The 21,987-nt window shown below is 37.8% G+C and overlaps 1 protein-coding gene across 1 annotated transcript; it reads right to left on the bottom strand.

Annotated features, from left to right (window-relative positions):
* Positions 1-5,347: 5,347 nt before the first annotated feature.
* On the bottom strand, positions 5,348-21,858 carry cavin1a (caveolae associated protein 1a). Its single transcript, XM_084087296.1, has 2 exons — positions 20,825-21,858; positions 5,348-8,028 (listed from the first exon to the last, which is right to left on the bottom strand). The coding sequence occupies exons 1-2, from the start codon at positions 21,389-21,391 to the stop codon at positions 7,261-7,263; spliced, it is 1,335 nt and encodes a 444-aa protein (XP_083943422.1). The 5' UTR covers positions 21,392-21,858; the 3' UTR covers positions 5,348-7,260.
* Between the last annotated feature and the right edge of the window lie 129 nt (positions 21,859-21,987).

Raw genomic sequence — 21,987 nt, 5'->3', positions numbered from 1 at the left:
CTGGGTGTTCAGGTCATTGGACATCTGGATATGGGCTTCCAAGGAAACTTCAGAGGATGTTTTTGACAGTCCAGTAGTTCCGGTCCAAGTCCAATAAGCTCTAGTGTTTTTCCTTCACATATGGTCTCTCAGTTCTGTCTCAAAGAGAAACTGACGCTGACAAAAAAAACATTCATATGTGATGCTGTGTCAAGATATGATTCTGGAAATTACACATCACATGCATGGCATTAATACTGAAATAAAGGTCTCGTGATATGCACATGCTTTTACTTTATTAGTGTCTGTTTGTTCTCACATTAAAATCTCACTTGGGTTAAGAATATAAATTTCACTCTTTCACTAAATAATGACAGAATTTTCATTTTTGGATGAACTATTCCTCTAACAACAGTAGCCTACCAAAAGTACTGCTCTTTTGGACAGATATCCTGCTTCAAACAGGCTCAGTGAATATAGCATTTCCTCAAGTTTTATTTTAGAAAATGCAAAGTCATTTATTGTTATGTTATATTATGTTAACCTTTGCAGACAATGACAAAGATGATGGAAGAGGAATAAAGAACAAGGAAATAATGAACATGCTATCATGCAATCAGTGTCATTTCTCGCTAGTCAGCACTGATGTTTTCTGCATGTCACATTGGCGCATTTAAAGCATTTCTGCACTTCTATCCACACAACTGATTAAATGCAAAAATTTGCCATTCTCTGCATATGCATATTTTATACATAATGATATATGTAGTAGGCTATGTGCATTAGAGACATTTAATGGTCTCAAAGATGAAAATAGGCCAGAATGCAAACTCACATAAACAAAATGAGTATTCAGAAACAAAATATGAATGATGTCATTTTGCATTTAGAACTACATGTTTGACTTCAGTTAATATGGTTAAGTGAAGTAATTATGGAAGTCACACATAATAACCATATGCGCTTCCCACATATTCAATAATTGTATTTATTCATACAAGAGATAAAAACATGCAACCAATCCTCCCTGTCACTGCAAGCCTCGCCTTTATTTTTGTCTCCACGTTTGTCCTGGTAGGAAGTTCACATACAGCTTATAAAGAGAAAGTCCAGATAAACATCAGCTCAGGTTCTTGTTTGCTCTTCCTGCTGCTCTCTGCAAACACACAACCATCTGTTCCCCAACTTCCCCTGATGGAAAACACAGATGTGCAGTGGTGTATGTATACAGGCTATATGACTGTGTGGTGCAGTGACCAATCCATGCATCTCATACATCATTCATATTGCATACTTTTTTTCGTTGCAATTTACAATAGATATATCTATGATATATCTCCAAAACAGACTATTATCTATTTCAGTGATTTCAATGAAATTTTATCTGATTCAGTGATGTATGTATAGTGCTCAAAGTGGCCTTCATTTTGTTCTGCTGTCTTCTGCCTCCCTTTTGGAAAAGCACTCTCCTTAATCAGATTCCTCTCATTGATTATTTAATGTATTCCCTCTACAACCAACATGACACCACCAAGGGCAGAGAAGAGACAGAGAGAACATGAGGGGATAAGAGAGAGAAACGGAGACAAAAACAGGGCAGACACCAGCCTGTGTAGTAACATCTAAAAAAATCAGCCTATACAGTAATGCATTATGCAGTATCTCTGTCCAAACATGGCACATCTAACTTCCGAAAACAAGCTTTTACTTGCGTACTTCATTTCATTAATAACAATGTATTTGGATGCTTTTAAAACCTTTGAGTTCAATTATAGATTCACTTAAAAACGTGTTTAATCTCTGGTCTAAATTATATTATTTATAAATTATATTATATTACATAACTGACCTTAAGAAACATCTGAAAAGCCATCTTTTGTTGTTTTGTGTTTTTTTCCCCCAAATCTTTTAAAGTCCTATTTTAAAGGGTCAAATCATACACCATATTTATTTTTTTCTCTGCAGTTCAGTGTTACTGTTTTATTCCTGCCAAAAATTGAGACTTAAAGGGATAGTTCATAGCCTGGATGCCAGCCGAACTTAGCCCCGCCCACAACATTTTTAGGTCAGGAAGTTCGGTCTGGACTTGATCCGTTGTGGAGCAATTATGCTCAAACCAGAGCTGTTCGGACCAATCAAATTGTCAGGGCGGGCTTTATACGATGATGGACAGATGATCAACAGTAACGTGATCATTCACGTCACCAAAGAGCGCTTGGGTTGAATTTGTTTACAACAAAGATGACTGCCGCTGGAGAATTGAGATTTCACGAGTTCACACTTACAGATAAGTCAGATAGAATAAACGCATATTTGGCGTAGGCCTACTGTCCGAGGAGAGGGCTCCGGGCTCGGTATTCGGCCCGAACCCAAAATACTCCCCTCGTATTCCAGGCTGTGGAAGAACAAGCCAAAAGTGAGTGGATGGATGCTGAAAACTGTCAAGGAATGTTAGGTGAGTTGACAGAGTGAATAATATATGCTTCCTCTCATGCTGATAGGGTAGACATGGTAATTGTTTGATGACAAGTTGATTGGATTGACTATTTGAACGTGCTCCTCCCAAACTTTTTTTATGAAAGATCATGTGTAGATTCCGCCATCGCGTCTGTTATAGATATCGAGACATAGATATCGACAGCGAATTCATTTTAAAAGAGGACCAGAGAACCATGATCAAGGCATTTGTCGATCGGAAAGATGAAGGAAGAACATAGTTTTTTTAAACAAGTTTTTTGTCCAATAATTAGAATTAGAATCTCTGTTTTTTCAGAATTAAGTAGTAGGAAATTGCTAGTCATCCAGTTTTTTATACAGCTATGCATTCCGTTAATTTTGTGAATTGGTAAGTTTCATCAGGGTGTGAAGAAATATAGAGCTGCGTATCATCAGCATAACAGTGAAAACTAATGCCATGCTTCCTAATGATATCTCCTAATGGAAGCATGTACAGAGTGAACAGCAACGGTCCTAGTACTGAGCCTTGTGGTACGCCATACTGAACTTGTGATCGATAAGACATCTCTTCATTTACTGCCACAAACTGATAACGGTCAGATAAGTATGATTTGAACCATGCTAATGCAATTCCACTAATGCCAACATAATTTTCGAGTCTATTTAAAAGAATGTTGTGGTCGATAGTGTCAAATGCAGCACTAAGATCGAGTAACACTAATAGAGAGATACAACCATGATCGGATGATAAGAGCAAATCATTTGTGACTCTAATGAGAGCCGTCTCAGTACTATGGTACGGTCTAAATCCTGACTGAAAATCCTCGCAGATATCATTTCTTTCTAAAAAGAAACATAGTTGTGAAGATACTGCCTTTTCTAGTATCTTTGACAGAAAAGGTAGATTCGAGATCGGCCTGTAATTGACTAATTCTGTAGGATCAAATTGCGTTTTTTTAACAAGTGGTTTAATCATAGCCAGCTTAAAAGTTTTTGGTACGTATCCTAATGACAAAGATGAATTAATGATATTAAGAAGAGGATCTATGACCTCTGGAAGCAGCTCTTTCAGTAGCTTAGTCGGTATAGGGTCTAACATACATGTTGTCGATTTAGATGATTTGACGAGTTTAGAAAAAGTGAAGGGGCGTCATCCATCTTTTTTTACAATCTATGGTCTAGCACAGAATAACGATGACAAAATATGAAAGGCGTTTATTTTAGAATCGTTACATTTTGAATTGACGTTAGAATGTTGGAGAAGTGACGTACTACAATCTGGTGACTATTGGTGCAGTGTGAATTGACCGTTTGCAAAGACCTGCCCCCTTTAGTTACTGTTGCTATGTCCGACAAGCCACGCCGCTCTCACGCCACACCATGTTCTCACGCAGTGAAAAATACATCGCGGAGCAGAGAGGACACTGACAAAAGCCTCAGTTAAAGCTGCTCATGAACCGATCATCTCTTCCTTCTAGTTAATTTATAGCATTAAATAAACATGAATGAACATAAGAAGGAATGTTGTTTTAACCGCGGAAAGACATCAGTAGGCTACACACCGTTTTTCAAGTTCAAATCCTCCAACGTTAATCTACTAACTCTCCTGACTGCTTTGTCGGACAAAAATGGCGGATTCGCCGGTTGGCGGGTTATGATTGGTCAGATCGCCTGTCAATCAAACTCCCTGCGAAGAGTCATTTGGCCAGAGCCCGTCTACGGAGAGCCTGGCCACTCCCTATTAAGTCCTATTGTACCGAATTTTGGTCGTAGTTCCACCAGAGTTGCGATCGCCCATGAGTGCAAAATGAATGGGAGTCTATGGAACTAGACGGCTAAATTTGTCTCTTTCACCCGATTGCCGTTGAGAAATCTCAGATTTGATTGTAGGTTTCGCAAGTTCAACATGGGTTATAGGTCGAAAGTTGAATGAACGAGTACTTATGTCCTTTCAATTTCTTACAGGTTGAGTTGTTGTTGCCCATAACACGCTAGCATTCTGCTAATGAACGCTGATTGGTCAGTGAAGGACTGATTACAACCAGAGATACTGCTTGATGGCATCGATGTTTGTGTGTGTATTTTCTGTGTGGTCTTTTAAAACAACAAAACAAAAACTCTTCTAGCACGTGTATTTACCTGTTTCAGCTGTGTTGTCGATGCCTCGAGAGGAAAGAAAGTGCAGAGCGCGAAAGCACCAGAGTGACTGAAGGATTGCTGTAAAGCAGTATCTCTGGTCGTACGATGTGTATGACGTCATTGACATTTTAAAAGACTTTTTAAAGCAAATAAGTGACTCTAAAAAATCTAAAACCCAACAATGTGTTATTTCTTTGCATCTCCTTTCGAATACAACATTCAAATTAGACAAAAAATTATATCCTGAGAAAAGTGGATTTTGAGGGGTATAGCGCCATAGACCTCCATTCATTCTGCACTCGTCCTGTGAGCGCCCTCATATGGAACCAGAGTGGAACTGCAACCAGTTCAGAAGCCGGAAGTTTACTGAGAGTGGAAGTTCTCCCCTTATTAGACATACTCTGGTTTGGGTTTTGCTGTCTTCATGTCCAATATTTGCACATACATATGTTCATGTATTTTTCAAAGTCCTAACACCGAATTTGAAAGAAAATGTTCTCATGACACTGCAGATTACTTGCTGGTACAGCTTGATATTGTTGTGTGTGCAGTATCTGTCCTGAACTATCAGTCAGTAGGCCTAGCCATGTGTCTGCTTTACCACTAAGTCCCTTTCATAGTCTTTGTTCACCATCATTTTCAATGGAGCTTTTCACTACTGCTCACCAGAGCAATATCACAGCAATGATGCAGTGTGCAGCTGCTGCTCACTCTCTGATAACTGTACATAGCTTGGTAGGGACAGAGGATGAAAAAAAGAGAGTGAAAAGATGGACACTTTTATTTGTTTATTAAAAGCAACCTACACCCAATCCATTTATACAGCCACACAATCTCACAAGGACAACAGTAGAGCCAATAAGTAGCTTCATTCAGACCATCACACCTTGAAAACTACTGCCCATATGTGCAATGAACACTGCAATAGCTGTGTATTTTCATAACAAGATCATAAATAGCATGATACAAAATGCGAGCTTTTAGTGTATTGTTTGTAAAAATTGGACTATTTATGCGATAATGTGGGTTGATTATCTGACATGAAGGCACTTATGAAAGATCAGTGACTGATCTGAATATTCAAATATTGAATAGAAATATGATATATTTCAATTTACTTCATTGAGCTGAATTACACAGTTACTTGTAGATCATATCAGTAATCATATCAGTTTACTTTTCTTTTTCCAGTAACCCATATCAATAACCTTTTCCATAAGCTACGGTTTAACTAATACTGTATTTGTGTGTACATTTATATGAAAGACAAAAAACAAATCTTGCTTTAAGCATGATAAAGGTTATATGTACAAACAAGGTAAACAGTAAAATTATTTCACCTCAGAATAAATAAAACTGAATTCTCAAAAGCAAAATTTTCAGAGACTGAAATTCTGCTTGATTTTACAGGTTTCTAAGAGCTTCTATTGACATTTACATACCTAGATCAAAGGTCAAATTATGCCATCTCAAGATGCAGGTCTCAAATGCAGCAACTACAAGTCTTTTACATTAAGTCTGAATTAGAGAGTGAAGCATTTCATTACCCTCGGTTTCACAGACAAGGCTTAAACTAGTCACAGACTAAAATGCATGTTTGAGCTGATTTGGACTGACAGATCTCAAAATAGTCAGTGCCATTGTTTTGCCTCAAGATGCACACCAGTAATGTTTTTTCTAAGGTAAGTTTATAAAAGCTATGTAAATGTCTTAATTGAACTAAGCCTAATCCTGGCTTAATCTAAGCTTTGTCTGTGAAACCGGGCCTTGAAGTTCGGATCATTAACGTCAGTGGCCAGACCACAAAACTCACCATAGTTCTAAATCTAAGTGATAAATAAAATCTTCAGTTTCAAAAGACAAAAAGTTAGTCGTCAGTTTATATTTGCAGTACTTTCTTTCCCTTTTTTTTTTATTTTTTTTTTTTACATTTAGTATGATTAGACTATCTTATAATTCACTTTCCCTCAAAACAATATTTCCATCTGACAACAGCTCTCTAGCACCTCAAAGTTTTCACTTCCAATTGCTTCCAACAGTTCATTCACGGCATTGAAGCACAAAGCCCAGACATTCAACAAGACGCATTGGGCCTGCTAATAATTTATACTGTTGAAATCAGCAGCCGTCACATCACATGATAAAGAACACAGGGTGTTCATGAAATATAGGCACTTCAATATAAACATAATTGGCTGCAACCGGGTAGCCTTGATAACAAATTAATAAGTTAATAACATCTAAATGCCATGAGAGTGTTTAGGAAAATATTCTTCCGGAGCACAAACCTTTTCAGAAAATACTATAACATTCAGTTGTTTTGAAGATTTTAAATATACATTTCAGTCAGTGATCAAATTAAAAATTATGTTAACTTTATTTGAGTATTATAAATTTTTCCACATAATAAAAAGTGATCATTAGTCAATTTTAAAAACCGACAATTAATGAAAACAAAATAGTAATAATAAAAAAAATAAGCAACATTTGGGTTGAGGAGATACCAAGAAATAAAGCAAACCAAATGTTCATCAAAAGGTCGAGGCGACTCCACATTCATTTGCTCTTTTAATCCTCCATCAAGCACATCTCAGTTCCCTACATCCCATCATCCTTATTTATCTCAAGACCTCCACACTCTTTTTCCCCCGTGTTGAGCTTTTTCCAGGGCTTAACATACTGGACTTACTGGCCGGCCTTCTCCCTTGGCCTCACCGTCTCCTGGAACACCAGCCGTGAGTGATCAGCTGCCTCTAGCAAGGCCTCCATCTCTGGGCTGTCAATATTGACCAGTTCACCTTCCTCCACCTTTGACACTAGGCCTCCTTCCTGCACCACAAGCTCCTCCTGGAGCTCCTCATCCTGCTCCACCTCCTCCTCTTCCTCTTCCTCTTCCTCTTCCTCTTCCTCAGGCTCGGGTGTTGGTTCAGTCGCACCCCCACGGACCTTCTTGACGTGGAAGGTGAAGGGCGGCACACGGTAGGTGGTGGATTTGGAGCGGGCGTAGACGGTGTGGTCGGGTGTCAGTGTCTTCTTCATCTTCTCTCTGGAGCTACGGATCTTATTGCGGCGCTGGGTGTTAGGGGTCATCTTTGTTCCCAACTTATCCATCTTCTTGCTCAGGCTCTTCTTGGTCTTCTCAAGGTTCTCTCGGGTTCTCAGACGCGTTTTCTCCAGGTTCTCTTTCGTTCTCTGTCGGGTTTTTTCCAGGTTCTCCTTGGTCTTCTGCCTGGTCTTCTCCATCTGCTCCTTGCTGAAGGCCTTCTTCAGCTCGTCCATCTTCTGGAGGCCGCTGCGCTTGATGCGCTCAGCACGAGATTCCTCAATGATCTCCTCAACCTCCACTTCCTCTTCGGAGCCGTGTTCTTCCTCGCCTCCTTCACTCAGCACCTGCTCTCCTTCCTCTTCTGCAGCCACTGGCTTCTTAGAGATCTTCACAGGTTTCACCTTGTCCTGAGAGAAGAGGTGAGAAATGTTAAGGAATTAAGATTAGATTAGACCAGGCAAATCAGAATATTCTTGAACTTCTAGATCTGAACATAAGCAGTTGATATTAAAGTGGGCATGAAAAGCACCATTTTATATAAAGTGAATCACAGAGATGTTCATTTTCACTTTCAGTATGACTAAAAGGGTACTGAATATAAAAAGCTAGTATGTCAATATATATATATGTTTCATAATAGTGTACTCAGCAGCTTTTTTCCTGTCCATAATGCTCAGGGATTTTACGACACTTTTTAACAATGGCAAAAAAAATCTATTAAGTATTAATATTACTGTTGTTTTGTTGTTTGACCGTTTGCTTTACCGGTGTTGAATACATGTAGTCCTATATTACCTTGTACGCTTGTATTGACATGGGATTATATTATTTATTGAAACAATTTGAACACAAATCAATATTTTAAGTCCATGTATCCGGCTGACTATACACAATCCCTATTCTGACTTAAATTTGGACACTGAATTTCTTGTGAGAAACTAATCATCATCTTAATAATTGTATTTAGGCTTCAACCAGTTTGACTTCTTTCGTCTCAAGACTTATAATAGCTCTATATTATCACCCCTAAGCCTGTTCTTCACATGTGTTCGCATTGAGTCATTCAGTCCTCATTTGTCTCACGCAGATAGACCAACATTTGGAATTCAGGACATGCTATGACTTATCTAAGTGCTGGGATTGATAATCATTATGATTACATGGGTGAAGGAGCTTTGTAGTAAGATAATGAACTGATTTTTATGCAACAAGGATGAGAAGATGTCAATGAGATTCATTTGAACTGTGGGCCATTACTAAAATGATACTGAGCCTACAGACGAGTGCATCACTCCCTCTATAGGGAACTGGAAATGCAGTGGTTTATGCATGTAAATTAAGAAATATGTTTTAAAGCAAATGTGTTACAATGTTTGTTTGATTTCAATTTCATTATAAGCCTATACATGTATATTTTTAACAATTTATAAAATAATATATACATAATGCATACATAGTTCTATTATTTAAAACAAAACAAAACATTTTTTTTACATTTTGTTTGAAATGAGAAAATATATATATATATATATATATATATGATTTTTTTTTTTTTTTTTTTTTTTAAACAAATTTAGCTTGGTTGAGTGCTGTCAATTGAAAAAAAAAAAAAAAAGACTAATTAATCACACTTTTTTCTTTAACCCTTAAACGCATACCTCGGGTCTTTAGTGACCTGGGACGTCATGCACTATCCTCCTCCTCGTTCATTTTTTAAAGTAAGACATCAACCTTCTTAGTATTCTTCAATCAATTCATTATAAACAATATAACATGAAAAAAAATAATACTTTTTTTGTAAAAATTGTATAGGGTCACTAACGACTTGAGGTGTGTAACAGTGTCCATATTGAATTTAATTTTGAATATCTAAATTAATGTAGAAACATCTTTAGTAGCATCTTTTTACTATATGAATGAATGCCATCATCACCAATACCATCCTGTGTGTGTATATAACATGTATAAATCATTTTTCTTGAAAAGTGTTCATTTATATTATTTATTAATTTAAGACAAATGCAACTCTTTGTTACTGTGTGGCTTAATTGTCTGTTGTGATACTTTTAAACTCATGTAGGCCTAGTAGTAGTACATAGCACAGGATCACCTATGAAGCAAAGTGCCAAAGTCCTCTGAAGGACTGAATAAATAAAAAGTACTGATTCAGTCTTTCTTGCACATTCAACTAGGACTGTTTAAGCAACCCAAGACAATCATGGGTTTTGTCATCAAAATAGAATCCCAGAATTTTCCTACAACTGCTTGCAAATAAATTAAAAAAACTCAATCAAAAACAAGCGCACACACACACACACACACACACATACCCAAAGCCATCTGCATTTGAGTGAGACAAGAAAACATATATTAACCACAAACATCATTAAATGGGGATGTCAGTGGATACTTGAACATATTTCAATAGCCTACTTGGGGCAAAAAAATAATAATTCAACAACAAAGTGAACCTGAATGTGTTCTACCCATAAAAAGATGCTAAGCATATTGACATGGTCCCAACTCTCCATTCAGATTGTAAGTTGTCATATAATGTTATAAAGCATATTATGCTAATTGAAAGAGGTTTTACATAATGGCAGAATCTTGAAGAAAACACACCCTCTGGTGGTCTAAAAAAAGAATTGATGCTTTGTGTTTTGATTAAGCCTAAACTAATATGGATCCAGGAGATTTGCATAAAAACAGGACTCTCTGGATCTCCTGACAGTTTCCAAATATATATTTTATTATACCTGAATCTGTTAGTTATTCAACCTCTAGCCCTGTGCCAATGTAAGTCCTCATAAACTTGCACGTGTTTCCTTATCGTGAAGGCTGAAGATGTGTGTGCGCTTATTTTACTCTGGCCTTTCTTCTCTTTTTCATTCCATCAGCCTCATTCCCTGAACAGAGCTCATTCATACACTCCATAACCATCACTATTCCCTCCTGCATGATAACAAGTAAATACTGATGCTGTGCACCCGTATCCACTGACTGACTCACTGGCTACTCAGAGACAAGAGCTGGACAGAAGATCTGTAGATATTGTGAGAGAGACATAAGAGACACCTAATAAACATCCAAGAGGAACTGCACAGTCTTAGATGAGAGCTTTACTTTATGCCTTGGCTGACTCTGGTGACGCCTTCAATCTGAGTTTAGCTACTGTTTGTCTCACAGTCATTTGCAATTGCAATGTCAAAACAAACCATTTCCGTTTTTTGCTATCCAAAAAAAAAATTGTCCTCATGTGAACCCCAGTTCGTTAAACAGCCTAAATTTCCAGCACAAGCCAGAATGTAGAGGACCAGAGATGTTACACAATACTCAATCCAAACAGCCAAAGCCAACAGAGAGATCTCAGTGTCAACACACAGAGAACAAGTGAGAATATATGGAAACACTGGGGAGGAAATCACATAACTGGAAAGCCTTTTTTCCCCATAACAGTTTGCCCGACCACAAATTCCAGTAACGTGCTGGCGCAAATTCCAGTAACGTGCTTTTTAAAGGGAATACCGAATGGATATTATTTATTAATAGTCTGCATGTCCACCGTATTAGAAAGGTCAAGATCCACCCATAAACATAAAAGTAAATTATAAAGTAATTTGTGTTTTCAACACTGACTATTCTAAAAATCTGACAATTTTGCTTATTGTACACTTGCAATTAAAGTACTGGTAAAACACCTGAACCAGAATATATTTAAATTAAATAAAAATATATTTTTTAATGTATATTATTAAAATTAAACAATTATTGAATTAGTATATTTTATACAGCAGTGATTATTTTCATAGCACCAGCTAAATTTAAAAAAAAAATGAGCTCGTATTAAACTGTGAATGTTAAAATAATTACAGTGCAGAAAAGAGCCGTTGGCAGAGATTAGTTGACAATTGTCATGACTTCTCTCATAAAACAAACTCCAAAGTTCTCAACAAAAAGATTATTAACATTGATTATATGATGAACTGAGCAGTAAATTCAGGAAACCAAGGCATCTTCTCACTCTCAATGATTTCTATTCAAACGTACGTTCTACCGTCCCAAGATGGCAGAGCCGTTGATGAAATGCAGCAAATCTATCTCTCTTGGCTGAGCTAACACCTTTTAATGCAGCAAACCATTGTCAGAATAATTGAAATCATTACATGATTTGTTACCAAAAAGAAATATGACAGTTCATACTGCATATTATCTTCGTTATACCGAGGCCACAAGTCAAATGCTAAAAACCACATTAATGTGTACAGTAAAGTACACTTTAAAGGGATACTCCACTTTTTTTGGAAATGGGCGCATTTTACAGTTTTACCGTTTTCGAATCCATTCAGCCGATCTCCAGGTCTAGCGGTACCACTTTTAGCATAGCTTAGCATAGATCATTGAATCGGACAGGACCATTAGCATCTCTTTCAAAAAAATGACCAAAGAGTTTCAATATTTTTCCTATTTAAAACTTGACTCTTCTGTAGTTACATCGTGTACTAAGACCGACGGAAAATGAAAAGTTGCGATTTTCTAGGCTGATATGGCTAGGAACTATACTCTCATTCCTGCGTAATAATCAAGAAACTTTGCTGCCGTACCATGAGTCCAGCAGGCGTAATGGTATGTTACGCCTGCTGGACTTAGTCCCGGTCACGTCTATGGAAGTTACCGAGCTGGGGACTATTTTCAGGCGCTGCGTCATATCATTACGCCTGCTGGACTCATGGTACGGCAGCAAAGTTTCTTGATTATTACGCAGGAATGAGAGATCGAAACTCTTTGGTCATTTTTTTGAGAGAGATGCTAATGGTCCTGTCCGATTCAATGATCTATGCTATGCTAAAAGTGGTACTGCCAGACCTGGAGATCGGCTGAATGGATTTGAAAACGGTAAAACTCAACTGTTTAACTCTGGGGGAGTTGTAAAATGAGCCTATTTCCAAAAAAGTGGAGTATCCCTTTAAGACAGATTCTTGTAAAAATAACACTTTAATTATTGTAAATATAACAATTTTAAGTCTAAAGTTGAGTCTGTGGGTACAGAGCTAAAACCTGAGCCCTAAATTAGCACTTACCAAGCCCCAAATACTAGTAAAATTTGGCATTGGTGTGTAAATAAAATGTTTGCCAGTTGACACATTAAATATAACTAAGCGCTAACGGGATGCAAGCCGCTCTTTTTTTTAACTTTCTTTACTGTCACATATTTTATTTCATTTAGGTATCATTCAAAAGCTTAAGACTCAAAATTCATCTTGTGAAAACAGTTTTGAAATTGGACATTGCGTTACTGAAATGGTACTTTAATTGTGTACCCAGTACTCAATGGTACCCAGTGGGCTCCTCCCCCTGGTATTTTATAAAAAAAAATATATATAATCTTGGCAAAACGCATATCGTTGGAAAGGTCTGAGTTTCAAGGTTCCATATTTGCCCACTGTTTTGTGATATAAGTGATATTGTGACAGAAATGTATTAGATTGTCACAGGAGATCGCATCAAAAAAATATTTTTTGGGTGTCACCCGGTGGCTATTTTTGGTACAGCACCTAAACAAAATCTCATAGGAACTTTAATATTTGTGATATCAACTTCAAATTTGGAACACAACTTGGTAAGACAATTGGATTTTATTTTATTGCAATCATTAGGTCTGTAGCAAAGCATTCATGAATTACAACCATTGAATAGTTTGACCATTACAACCATTGAACCAACCATCTGAATAGTTCATTTTCACGTCTATCCTCAAAAAGTGTGGTGACAGTTACGACTAAAACAATATGTGACCAGCAAAATTCCAGTCGTTTTTTTTTTATATATATATATTTTGTGACAGATAAAGCTAGAAGTAACTGCACTATTTACACTACAATGCAAGGAAAGTGGCTATTTAATTCCATTGTCTTGCAGTTTCATTGGTGGTAAAAAATATGTATGGCCAGTACATGCTGCTGCCAGTGTGTCTGGTGCTGAATAATACCCTTAAAACTCCTGCTCAAAAGCTCTGTGCTAAAAAGAATGTCAACCCACAGTGTATATATAGACGGGTCCCTGTCCTAACCTCATAAAAGAGGCAAACAATTACACAGATTAACAGCTATCTGTGTACCAATGCACCATGACAACCGTTACCAAGACAGCGGCGAAAACAGTTGGTGGTTTGCATGACATATCCAGCTAAACAAAATCAGCCGGTGATGGGTTGATAACAGCTGTGTATGTGTGTGATGTTGAAAGGCATGTTAAGGTTGAGACACTGAGCAGCTGTTGAGTTCTGTTGGATTCAGAACAGCAGCTGTACAGCAGAACGCCCACTGAGAACGTGAAACAACCATGAGTTTAGTATGGGTTTCATCATGACAGGAATTACAAAAATATCACCTCTCTCTCTTGCATAAGAGTCAAGATCTGTGTTTTGTCAGTCAGGACACCACATGCACTTGTTTTTCTAGGGGCCAAGACAGCATTAACAAATGAATCCAAAAGTCACAACACCGCTCTATAGGATTCTGTCTCTCATTGGCTGAAGGCTATATTAAACTACGCCGGCTGAAACAGGAGCCAGCGGCTGTTTTCATGCTTCTGTATCTGACAGCTTCATAATGTCAAAAAGATAAAGGCTTTTCACCTAATAACCTCCTTTACCAGCCTGTTTGTACAGATTCATAATACATATATCCTTGCACACACATTAAATATACATGATCAACAGTTCTACTTGTATTTACAATCCCTGCATTTGCTGCCACCATGACACCAGGATTCAGTATAATTGGAATAGAATGATTCCTAACTCAGGTTTATTAAAACTGAAGGCGAGTCTTATCTTCAGATTTTAGAAGTGCATTTCGGCTGTGTCTGGCTCAGGCGCTAAAGTATCAAGTGTTGCTCCGTCTTCATCTGCAGCCCCGCCCATGCAAGCGATATGAAAGTATGTAGTAATTCCAGGACCTGGGAGAGCACACCAGCGGTTATCATTTCCTGAATCTCATATATGAAATATTATCTAACATGTTAAAAAAATAAAAGTGACCTGTGACCATCTTTTCTGACGGTTAATAAACACACACACACACACACACACACACACACACGGGTGGCAACTCATGCCTCATTTATCCTCAGCCCATTCATCAAGCATCACATTCTGGCCTGGACTAACACGCAATACGCAGTCTACGTACACACACACGCTCACACTGAACACACACTGCTGTCTGGGTAAATATGATACCCTGAATTCAGTGCAAAAATAGAGCAGAGGCCAACAGTAACGCTGGAGATCACACAAACCCCTATAAGTCACAACCACACCTCATCTCCTGCCTAGCAAACCACTATCCAACAAACACCTCTTAGCATTTAACATTTTCTTACCAGACTGCAATAGAAATGAACGGAAGCCCACCACATAAGATCACGCTTTTGAAAATCATAATTATTATGCCATAAAAGCCAAAATTCTGACTTAAAAAGTCACAATTATGACATAGGAAGTCATCATTTTTAATTTTTTTTACGATTTACCAAAGCATGATTTTTTTGTTTTGTTTAATGTAGTGGAAATGAGCTTCACTAGAAATGACACTACTGTTACAATATCACTGTCTGTGTGCATGAGCAAGCTATTGCGACTCTGTTGATGTGTGTCCCAAAAATAGTACGTTTTGACATGCATGTTCACCGCAGGTGCAGAGCTGCAAACGGAAATAACAATGCAATGAAAATGTCTTTACATGAGGGGCTGGTACTGAGACGACCAAGAGGTCAGTGGTCGTATTTTCACCCACCAAAAAACTAAAAACAACTTAATGGAGTTCTACTTGTGCCTGTAATTACTATTCTGGTACTGACTTACAACATTTCTGAGAATAATGTCAATGCCAGTTCTGAATAAATCAATTAAAATGTCCAACCATAGGAAATATTAATGTGTGTACCCTCTCTCTCAACACACACACACACACACACACACACACACACACACACACACACACACACACACACACACACACACACACACAGGAGTCCTGTTTTACAGGGGTAATTTATGACCTCAGGGATCTGTGATTAGATATCTGATAAATGCCAGTAGTGTAACCTGCTGCTTGAGTGGACATTCCATCAGAGAAGATTGAAACTTAAACTTCATGAGCAATTAAATCCACACACACACACACACACACACACACACATAAACTCATACACTACTGTTCGAATGTTTGGGGTCAGGAAGATTTTTACTGTTTTTCAAAGTCTCACCAAGACTGCATTTATTTGATCAAAATTCTGTAAAAACTGATATATTATGAAATATATCATATCAATTTAAAATAAGCCAGGCCAACAAAAACAAGAAAGAAAAAAAAAGTCGCTGTTTGGATGTAAATAGGATTTAGATGAATCTTGACATTGTCATTCTGGAATATGGCCATGATGTGTCTTCCTACATGAATAATTAAGAAATAAAAGCTAGATAGAAAGTTCAAAAGAACAGCATTTACTTAAATAGAAACCTTTTGTAACATTATAAACATCTTTGATTAATTCAATGCATCTGAAGTATTATTATAAATTTTAAATCTTACTGATCCCAAACTTTTAAAAGGTAGTGTATACAGTGTCCATTGTCTGTGATAACAGTGAAAATATTTTTTTTTACCCTAGAAATAAATAATATTATTGTAGTAAATTATAACAAAATGTATAAAATTAATATATTAAATAAACGTAAATATATTAATAATTAAAAATAAATAAATGTAACAGTAAAACACAAGATGCTCTTTGTATCATTTTCATTTGTATCATGATCATCAGATTTTAAACTCGTGGAGTTCATGCAATTTGAGCGCATACTAAATTATATTTGATTTACAAATTCAATGTCAATTGTTATACAGATAATAAAAAAAATATTTTTATTTATTTTATTTTCACTGTACGTACAAGGGCACATTTGCCTATATGGTAAACAAATATGCATATCTACTTATGCATGCATGCAATTATAATATTTTAATATTTACATTAACACTATATTAAATAAAATATGAATAAAAACGAATACGTCTCATGTTTTTCAGCTAATGAGCATTTCTGAGTTTGCTCATGAAAGATACACATGAAGCGTTCTTTGCATGTGATCCATAGATCTTCTCTGATTATCCCTAACAGACCATAATGATCCTCATTATCATCTGCCTGGAGAAATTATGGGAAATAGGGGCACAAGCCAACAGAACACTTTACAAATATACCAATAAATGACCTTACTGACTCCTGCCATCTTTCAGTTAAAAACATTAGAGAGCAGTTACGTCACCAGTGTTCCCCGCGCTGGAAGGAAACGACTCGTTAGTGAGGCTAAATGCAGTAACGCTGGTGTAGAGTCAAGTGCTGGAACACACCGAACCTACATGTTACACTTTAGACGCTTCTGTTTCACTGCAATGATGTCAGATCACTGACTGAAAGCTATAACGGCACATTCACTGGCACACAATGACATCTGTGGGTTTCAAAGAGTCATTAAACACTATAACGGAGAAATATTTAATACCATCCACAGCACTGTAAATCACGCTACTATGAGGAATCACGCTGCTATGTATTTTATTTAAAGTATATTTATGGTATATTAGCAAATGACTTATTGGATCTCTGACAAAGCTCGTTGCAAATGTCCGGCGGTAGGACTACTTCTAAAACTGAAAGGTTCTCTGACGGTACGGTAGTGTCATTATGGTATCCTTGCAGACATTACCGAATTCTGCACTATAATTAGAATGTAAGGGGCAGTTTCGAGGGGGGCTGGGGGTCTAAGAGGGAGTCTCTGTCCATACTGCGATCCAGCACGCTCTGAACACATTTAATACACAGTCCAGCTTGCTTGCACAAGACTCTCTTCACAGTGAAATGCTGTACCCTACACACTGATCTAGCACTTTAGTAAAACACTAAAGATAGAATATTTTTACATATGAAGTGTCTGGTGCTATTTTCGGAGCTTTTACACAAAATATTAAAGTAACACTTTCTGTTGACTAGAAGTAACTTTTTAAGTGCATCAACTTATTCTTCTAACCCTACCCGTATATACTCTAATGATACTCTAATGATAAATGTACAGGCCTACTCTACATAGACATGTAGGTGCAACGTTAATCAATAGAATGTGTTAAAGAGACCGTCAAAATAAAGTGAAACCAATATTTCAGCACATAAACATTTGCTAACCTTATTCACTTATTGCTAAAAGAACCTTAGTTCCACAATTTAGATTAACCAAACATTAAATGTTATGAAATAGCACTGCCAGGATTGGCTATTTAAATTATGGCATGGCCATTCTTTTCTGGTCAAACACACCTCATGTCTATGTAAACTTATAAAGCCTTAATGCAAAAAAAAAAAAAAAAAGTGCAGGATTTACTTGGAAACAATTCTACTCAGAAATTGCTAGTAAAAAAAAAAAAACGGCAAGTAACACATTGACAGATTGAGACGGATTGAAATACAATTTTCTAGTAAAACATACATAATATTTGTGCTATTTACAATTTGTAAGTAAATAGTATTATGCAAATTGAGCAGTTACCTGATTTGACAATTCAAATAATGAAGCTTTCTCTTCCTAGTCAATTCCCCTCATGAGTAACCTAAACAGAGATGTTCATGTAGAAAACTCTTTCATATTCTATTGAAGTACAGTAAAGTTCAGTTATGATAAATAGTGTGAGTGTAAACCATATTGCATTGAAAGATATCAGACTGGGGTGTATGATAATACTAAAATCTGCAGAAATCATCAAATCTATCTTAAATTACAGCAGGATTATAATTCTATGGACGGGTAAACAGCAGTTAAGCAGAAGATATAGCCGAAATATCAATCTTAACGTCTTCATTCTATACCCTCAAACACCTGCCAACTATCTTCTGCCAAAGCCAACTATCTCACACACCAGAGAGAGAGAGAGAGAGAGAGAGAGAGAGAGAGAGAGAGAGAGAGAGAGAGAGAGAGAGAGAGAGAGAGATTAAGGTATAGGCATTCTCTTTCTGCAGGCAGTGTACAATTACCTTTTCTATTTTTCCAGTAGGCACATTTAAAGCGCTTTTATAAGCATTATATTTGTGAATAATCTATAATAATATTATAAACCTCTTCATCCTAATAGACTGTTCAAAACTTTGAGTGAAGAAGAATTATAATACATGTATTCAGCAAGAATGCATTAAATTAATCAAAAGTAACATTAAAAACTTAAAAATTGTGTGTCAAATAAATGCTGTAAGAAATGTTTCTTGAGCATCAAATCAGCACATTAGAATGATTTCTGAAGGATCATGTGACGCTGAAGACTGGAGTAATGATGCTGAAAATTCAGCTTCACATAAATAAATTACATTTTAAAATACATCAAAATAGAAAACATTTATTTAAACTGTAACAATATTTCAAAGTATTATGATTTTACTGTATGATCAAATAAATGCAGCCTTAGTGAGCATAAGAGACTTCTTTTAAAAGCGTTAATACATTTTACCGACGTGACCCCACATTTTAAATCGCTGTGTACATAATAAATTATAAATTTATTACAAAAAATATCCACTCGGATGATGTCTCCGCAGTAGGTTTGGTGCAGGAAACAAGTTACCAAATTTCTGAGGGAACTAACAACTACTGTATATCCACTGCTTTGAATGTAACTCATAGACTTACTATCTTACACAGGATTCTGTCTGAAACATGCTTTATCACTACAACTCTCTGCCGTGTGGTGTGTGTGCTCTTTTGAGCTGTAATACATTTCTACAAAGTTCAGCTAGTTTTGACACGCATGTAGTATTTGCAGTATACTAATGGAATGTGCTGACCCAGCATTTTTCAGAGGTTGCTGTGAGGTGAGACAGGAACCTTTGAAGGTTCACTTAGGAGTGAACTGACACTTTATGATACTGAGTGGGGAATTCAAGGCCAAGCCTTGCAAAGGAATCCATGTGTACTCCATAAGAAACCTGGGATAGAGGATTGCAAATACACTCATGCAGCAGACCAAAGCAAAACAACATGAACATGCTTAAAACACTTAACTGAAGTTTGAAAAAGCTAACTCCAAGGTAACAATTTAAGGTCAAGATATAGATTAAGGGCGTTTTCACACCTGAAGGTCCGCACCAAAGTTCATGTTTTGATACATTTTATACATTCGGTAAGTTTTGGTTTGGTTTCACACTGCAATTATGCGAGCGCACTAAAGAACTTTACATGAGATACTTGCGTCCTGTCGTCATCATCTATGTGGGCTGCATCTTGACATTGATTGGTTTGTAAATGGACGTGGTCTGACATCAGCGTGTTGTCAATTCGGCGGGTAACTTTGACAAGAATGAATGAACAGACTCATATCGTTGCCACTATACTGTTATTATTACGGCTTTACTACCTGTAGCACCAACTATACTCGAGGCTAGTTCAAATTCGCCCAATGAACGTCCTCGTGCGAACATTTTATTGTCGCCGGCAGGAAAGGAGGAGAAGACTGCAAGCAATCCTGCGAGAACCACCAGAACTTCCTGTAAATGGCCTGAAAGTCCGAACCATACAGAAAATGCTTTCACACAAGAAACGAAGCAAACCTTTGTTCAGTTTGATCCGGACCGAGAGTACCTCTTTTCGTTTGACCAAATTTCGTCTTGTTTGGTCCGGACCGTGGTCCGGGGGGTTTCACACCTGTAATTTTGATTCGGATCAAACTGAAAAGTCTGAAAATCCAAACCAAACAAGGTAGGTGTGAAAGGGCCCCAAGGAACATATGGTGGTCTAAGACAGTGCCATTTTTACTATGACAAAAAATGTGCCCATGCTAGTTTCTACAGCTGTTCTAAAAAATGGGTTACCTAGACTAGAACAGTGAGGAAAAGACCACAGACTCAAGCTTTTATAACCAATCAGAATTAGTTCCAGTTCCACAATCAGAAGGTACCCCTTGGTTAGAGTTGAGAATGGTAACAAAAATGCTTTAAGTTCAAACCCTGCAAGAAGGGATCCATGCAGTTGAGCAAGTCAAATAATTCCAGGTTGCTCAAGGGTTCCTTTAAGTCACTTTGAAAGCAAGTATGTGCTAAAAGACTAATTAGTACCCATTAGTTAAGACAAATGAAAGGAGATGGAATGCACTCCTTACTCACCTGGAAGATGAGCACTTTGAAGTTCTTCCTCTTGAGGAGCTCATGTTCATTGTTCTCTAGTTTTTTTATCTGTCCCACTTGCTTCTCCAGGTCCGTTCGCACGCTCTTCACGTTAACGTTCACCTTTCGCACCTTGTCCAGGAGCTTGTTGACTGTCCCGGCCGTTCCAACGTGACTCTTCGCCAGCTTGGCTAGCTCCGTCTGGATGCTGCTCATGTTCTTCTCCATGGTCTCCTGCTTGGCCTCGAGACCTGTCTGAGTGTGCTGGATCTGGTCCACCACACCTATGATTTTGTCTAGGAGTGCCAGTACCAACATGCCGGTAGCCTGGGCCTCAGACTTCTCGGACTCACCAGTGCCACCTCCATCGAGTCCCGGCCCCAACACCAGGTCCACCTCCTTCGCTGGGTAACCATCGTCATCATCATCATCGCCTCGTTTTGATTTGAACACTTTGGTTGTCGTGGCAGGTTTGGTGGAAGCCGGCACCAAGGCGACCTCCTCATCATCATCATCAGAGATTTCGGCGAAGATGGCACGCTCCAGTTTGAAGTCTGTGTCGGCCATGGCTCGGTTTCAAGTATACACTGATGAATACGCACAGAAGCTTACTTGCAGACAGAAAGCAGAATCACACACACTTGGCTCGGTGTGAAAGAATGCAGTCCCAGGGTAAAAATAAAGCACTAAAAAAAGACTTGAATGACAGTAGACACCCAATGATGACTCCAACTTGCAGGCAACAACCTTCGGCAACACTTCAAAACTTTTCTTGACTACTTTGAACCAATCTTTTAACAAGTCTTACACCTGTACTATCTACTACCACTACGTACTACTCTCTAGGTTTGCTAGAATGCCTCAAACTTTTCCTCCCTTCCTCTTTCCCTCGTCTACTCTGGGACGTCAGCCAGTCGGTGGAAACAGACTCTCTTCTCCAAGGTGTGTGCGAGTGTGCATGTGGTAAGGAAGAGTGTGTGACCACTGCTCCCTGTGAATCCCACCCGTCAGGTCTTCCCTTTCCCTCTTCAGTCCAGCCCCCAACCAAGATCACTTACTGTAAGGTCACACCCACGCTGACCCTTTAAGGGGAGTCTCCACCCTCCCAATAGAGCCTGGCAAGGGACACACATACACATACACATACCCACCCACTCACTCAC

The sequence above is a fragment of the Abramis brama genome (genome assembly GCF_963993115.1).
Source record: "Abramis brama genome assembly, chromosome: 1".
NCBI lineage: Eukaryota > Metazoa > Chordata > Actinopteri > Cypriniformes > Leuciscidae > Abramis > Abramis brama.
Note: the sequence above shows the minus strand (reverse complement) of the source record. Positions and strands in the feature narration are given on the sequence as shown.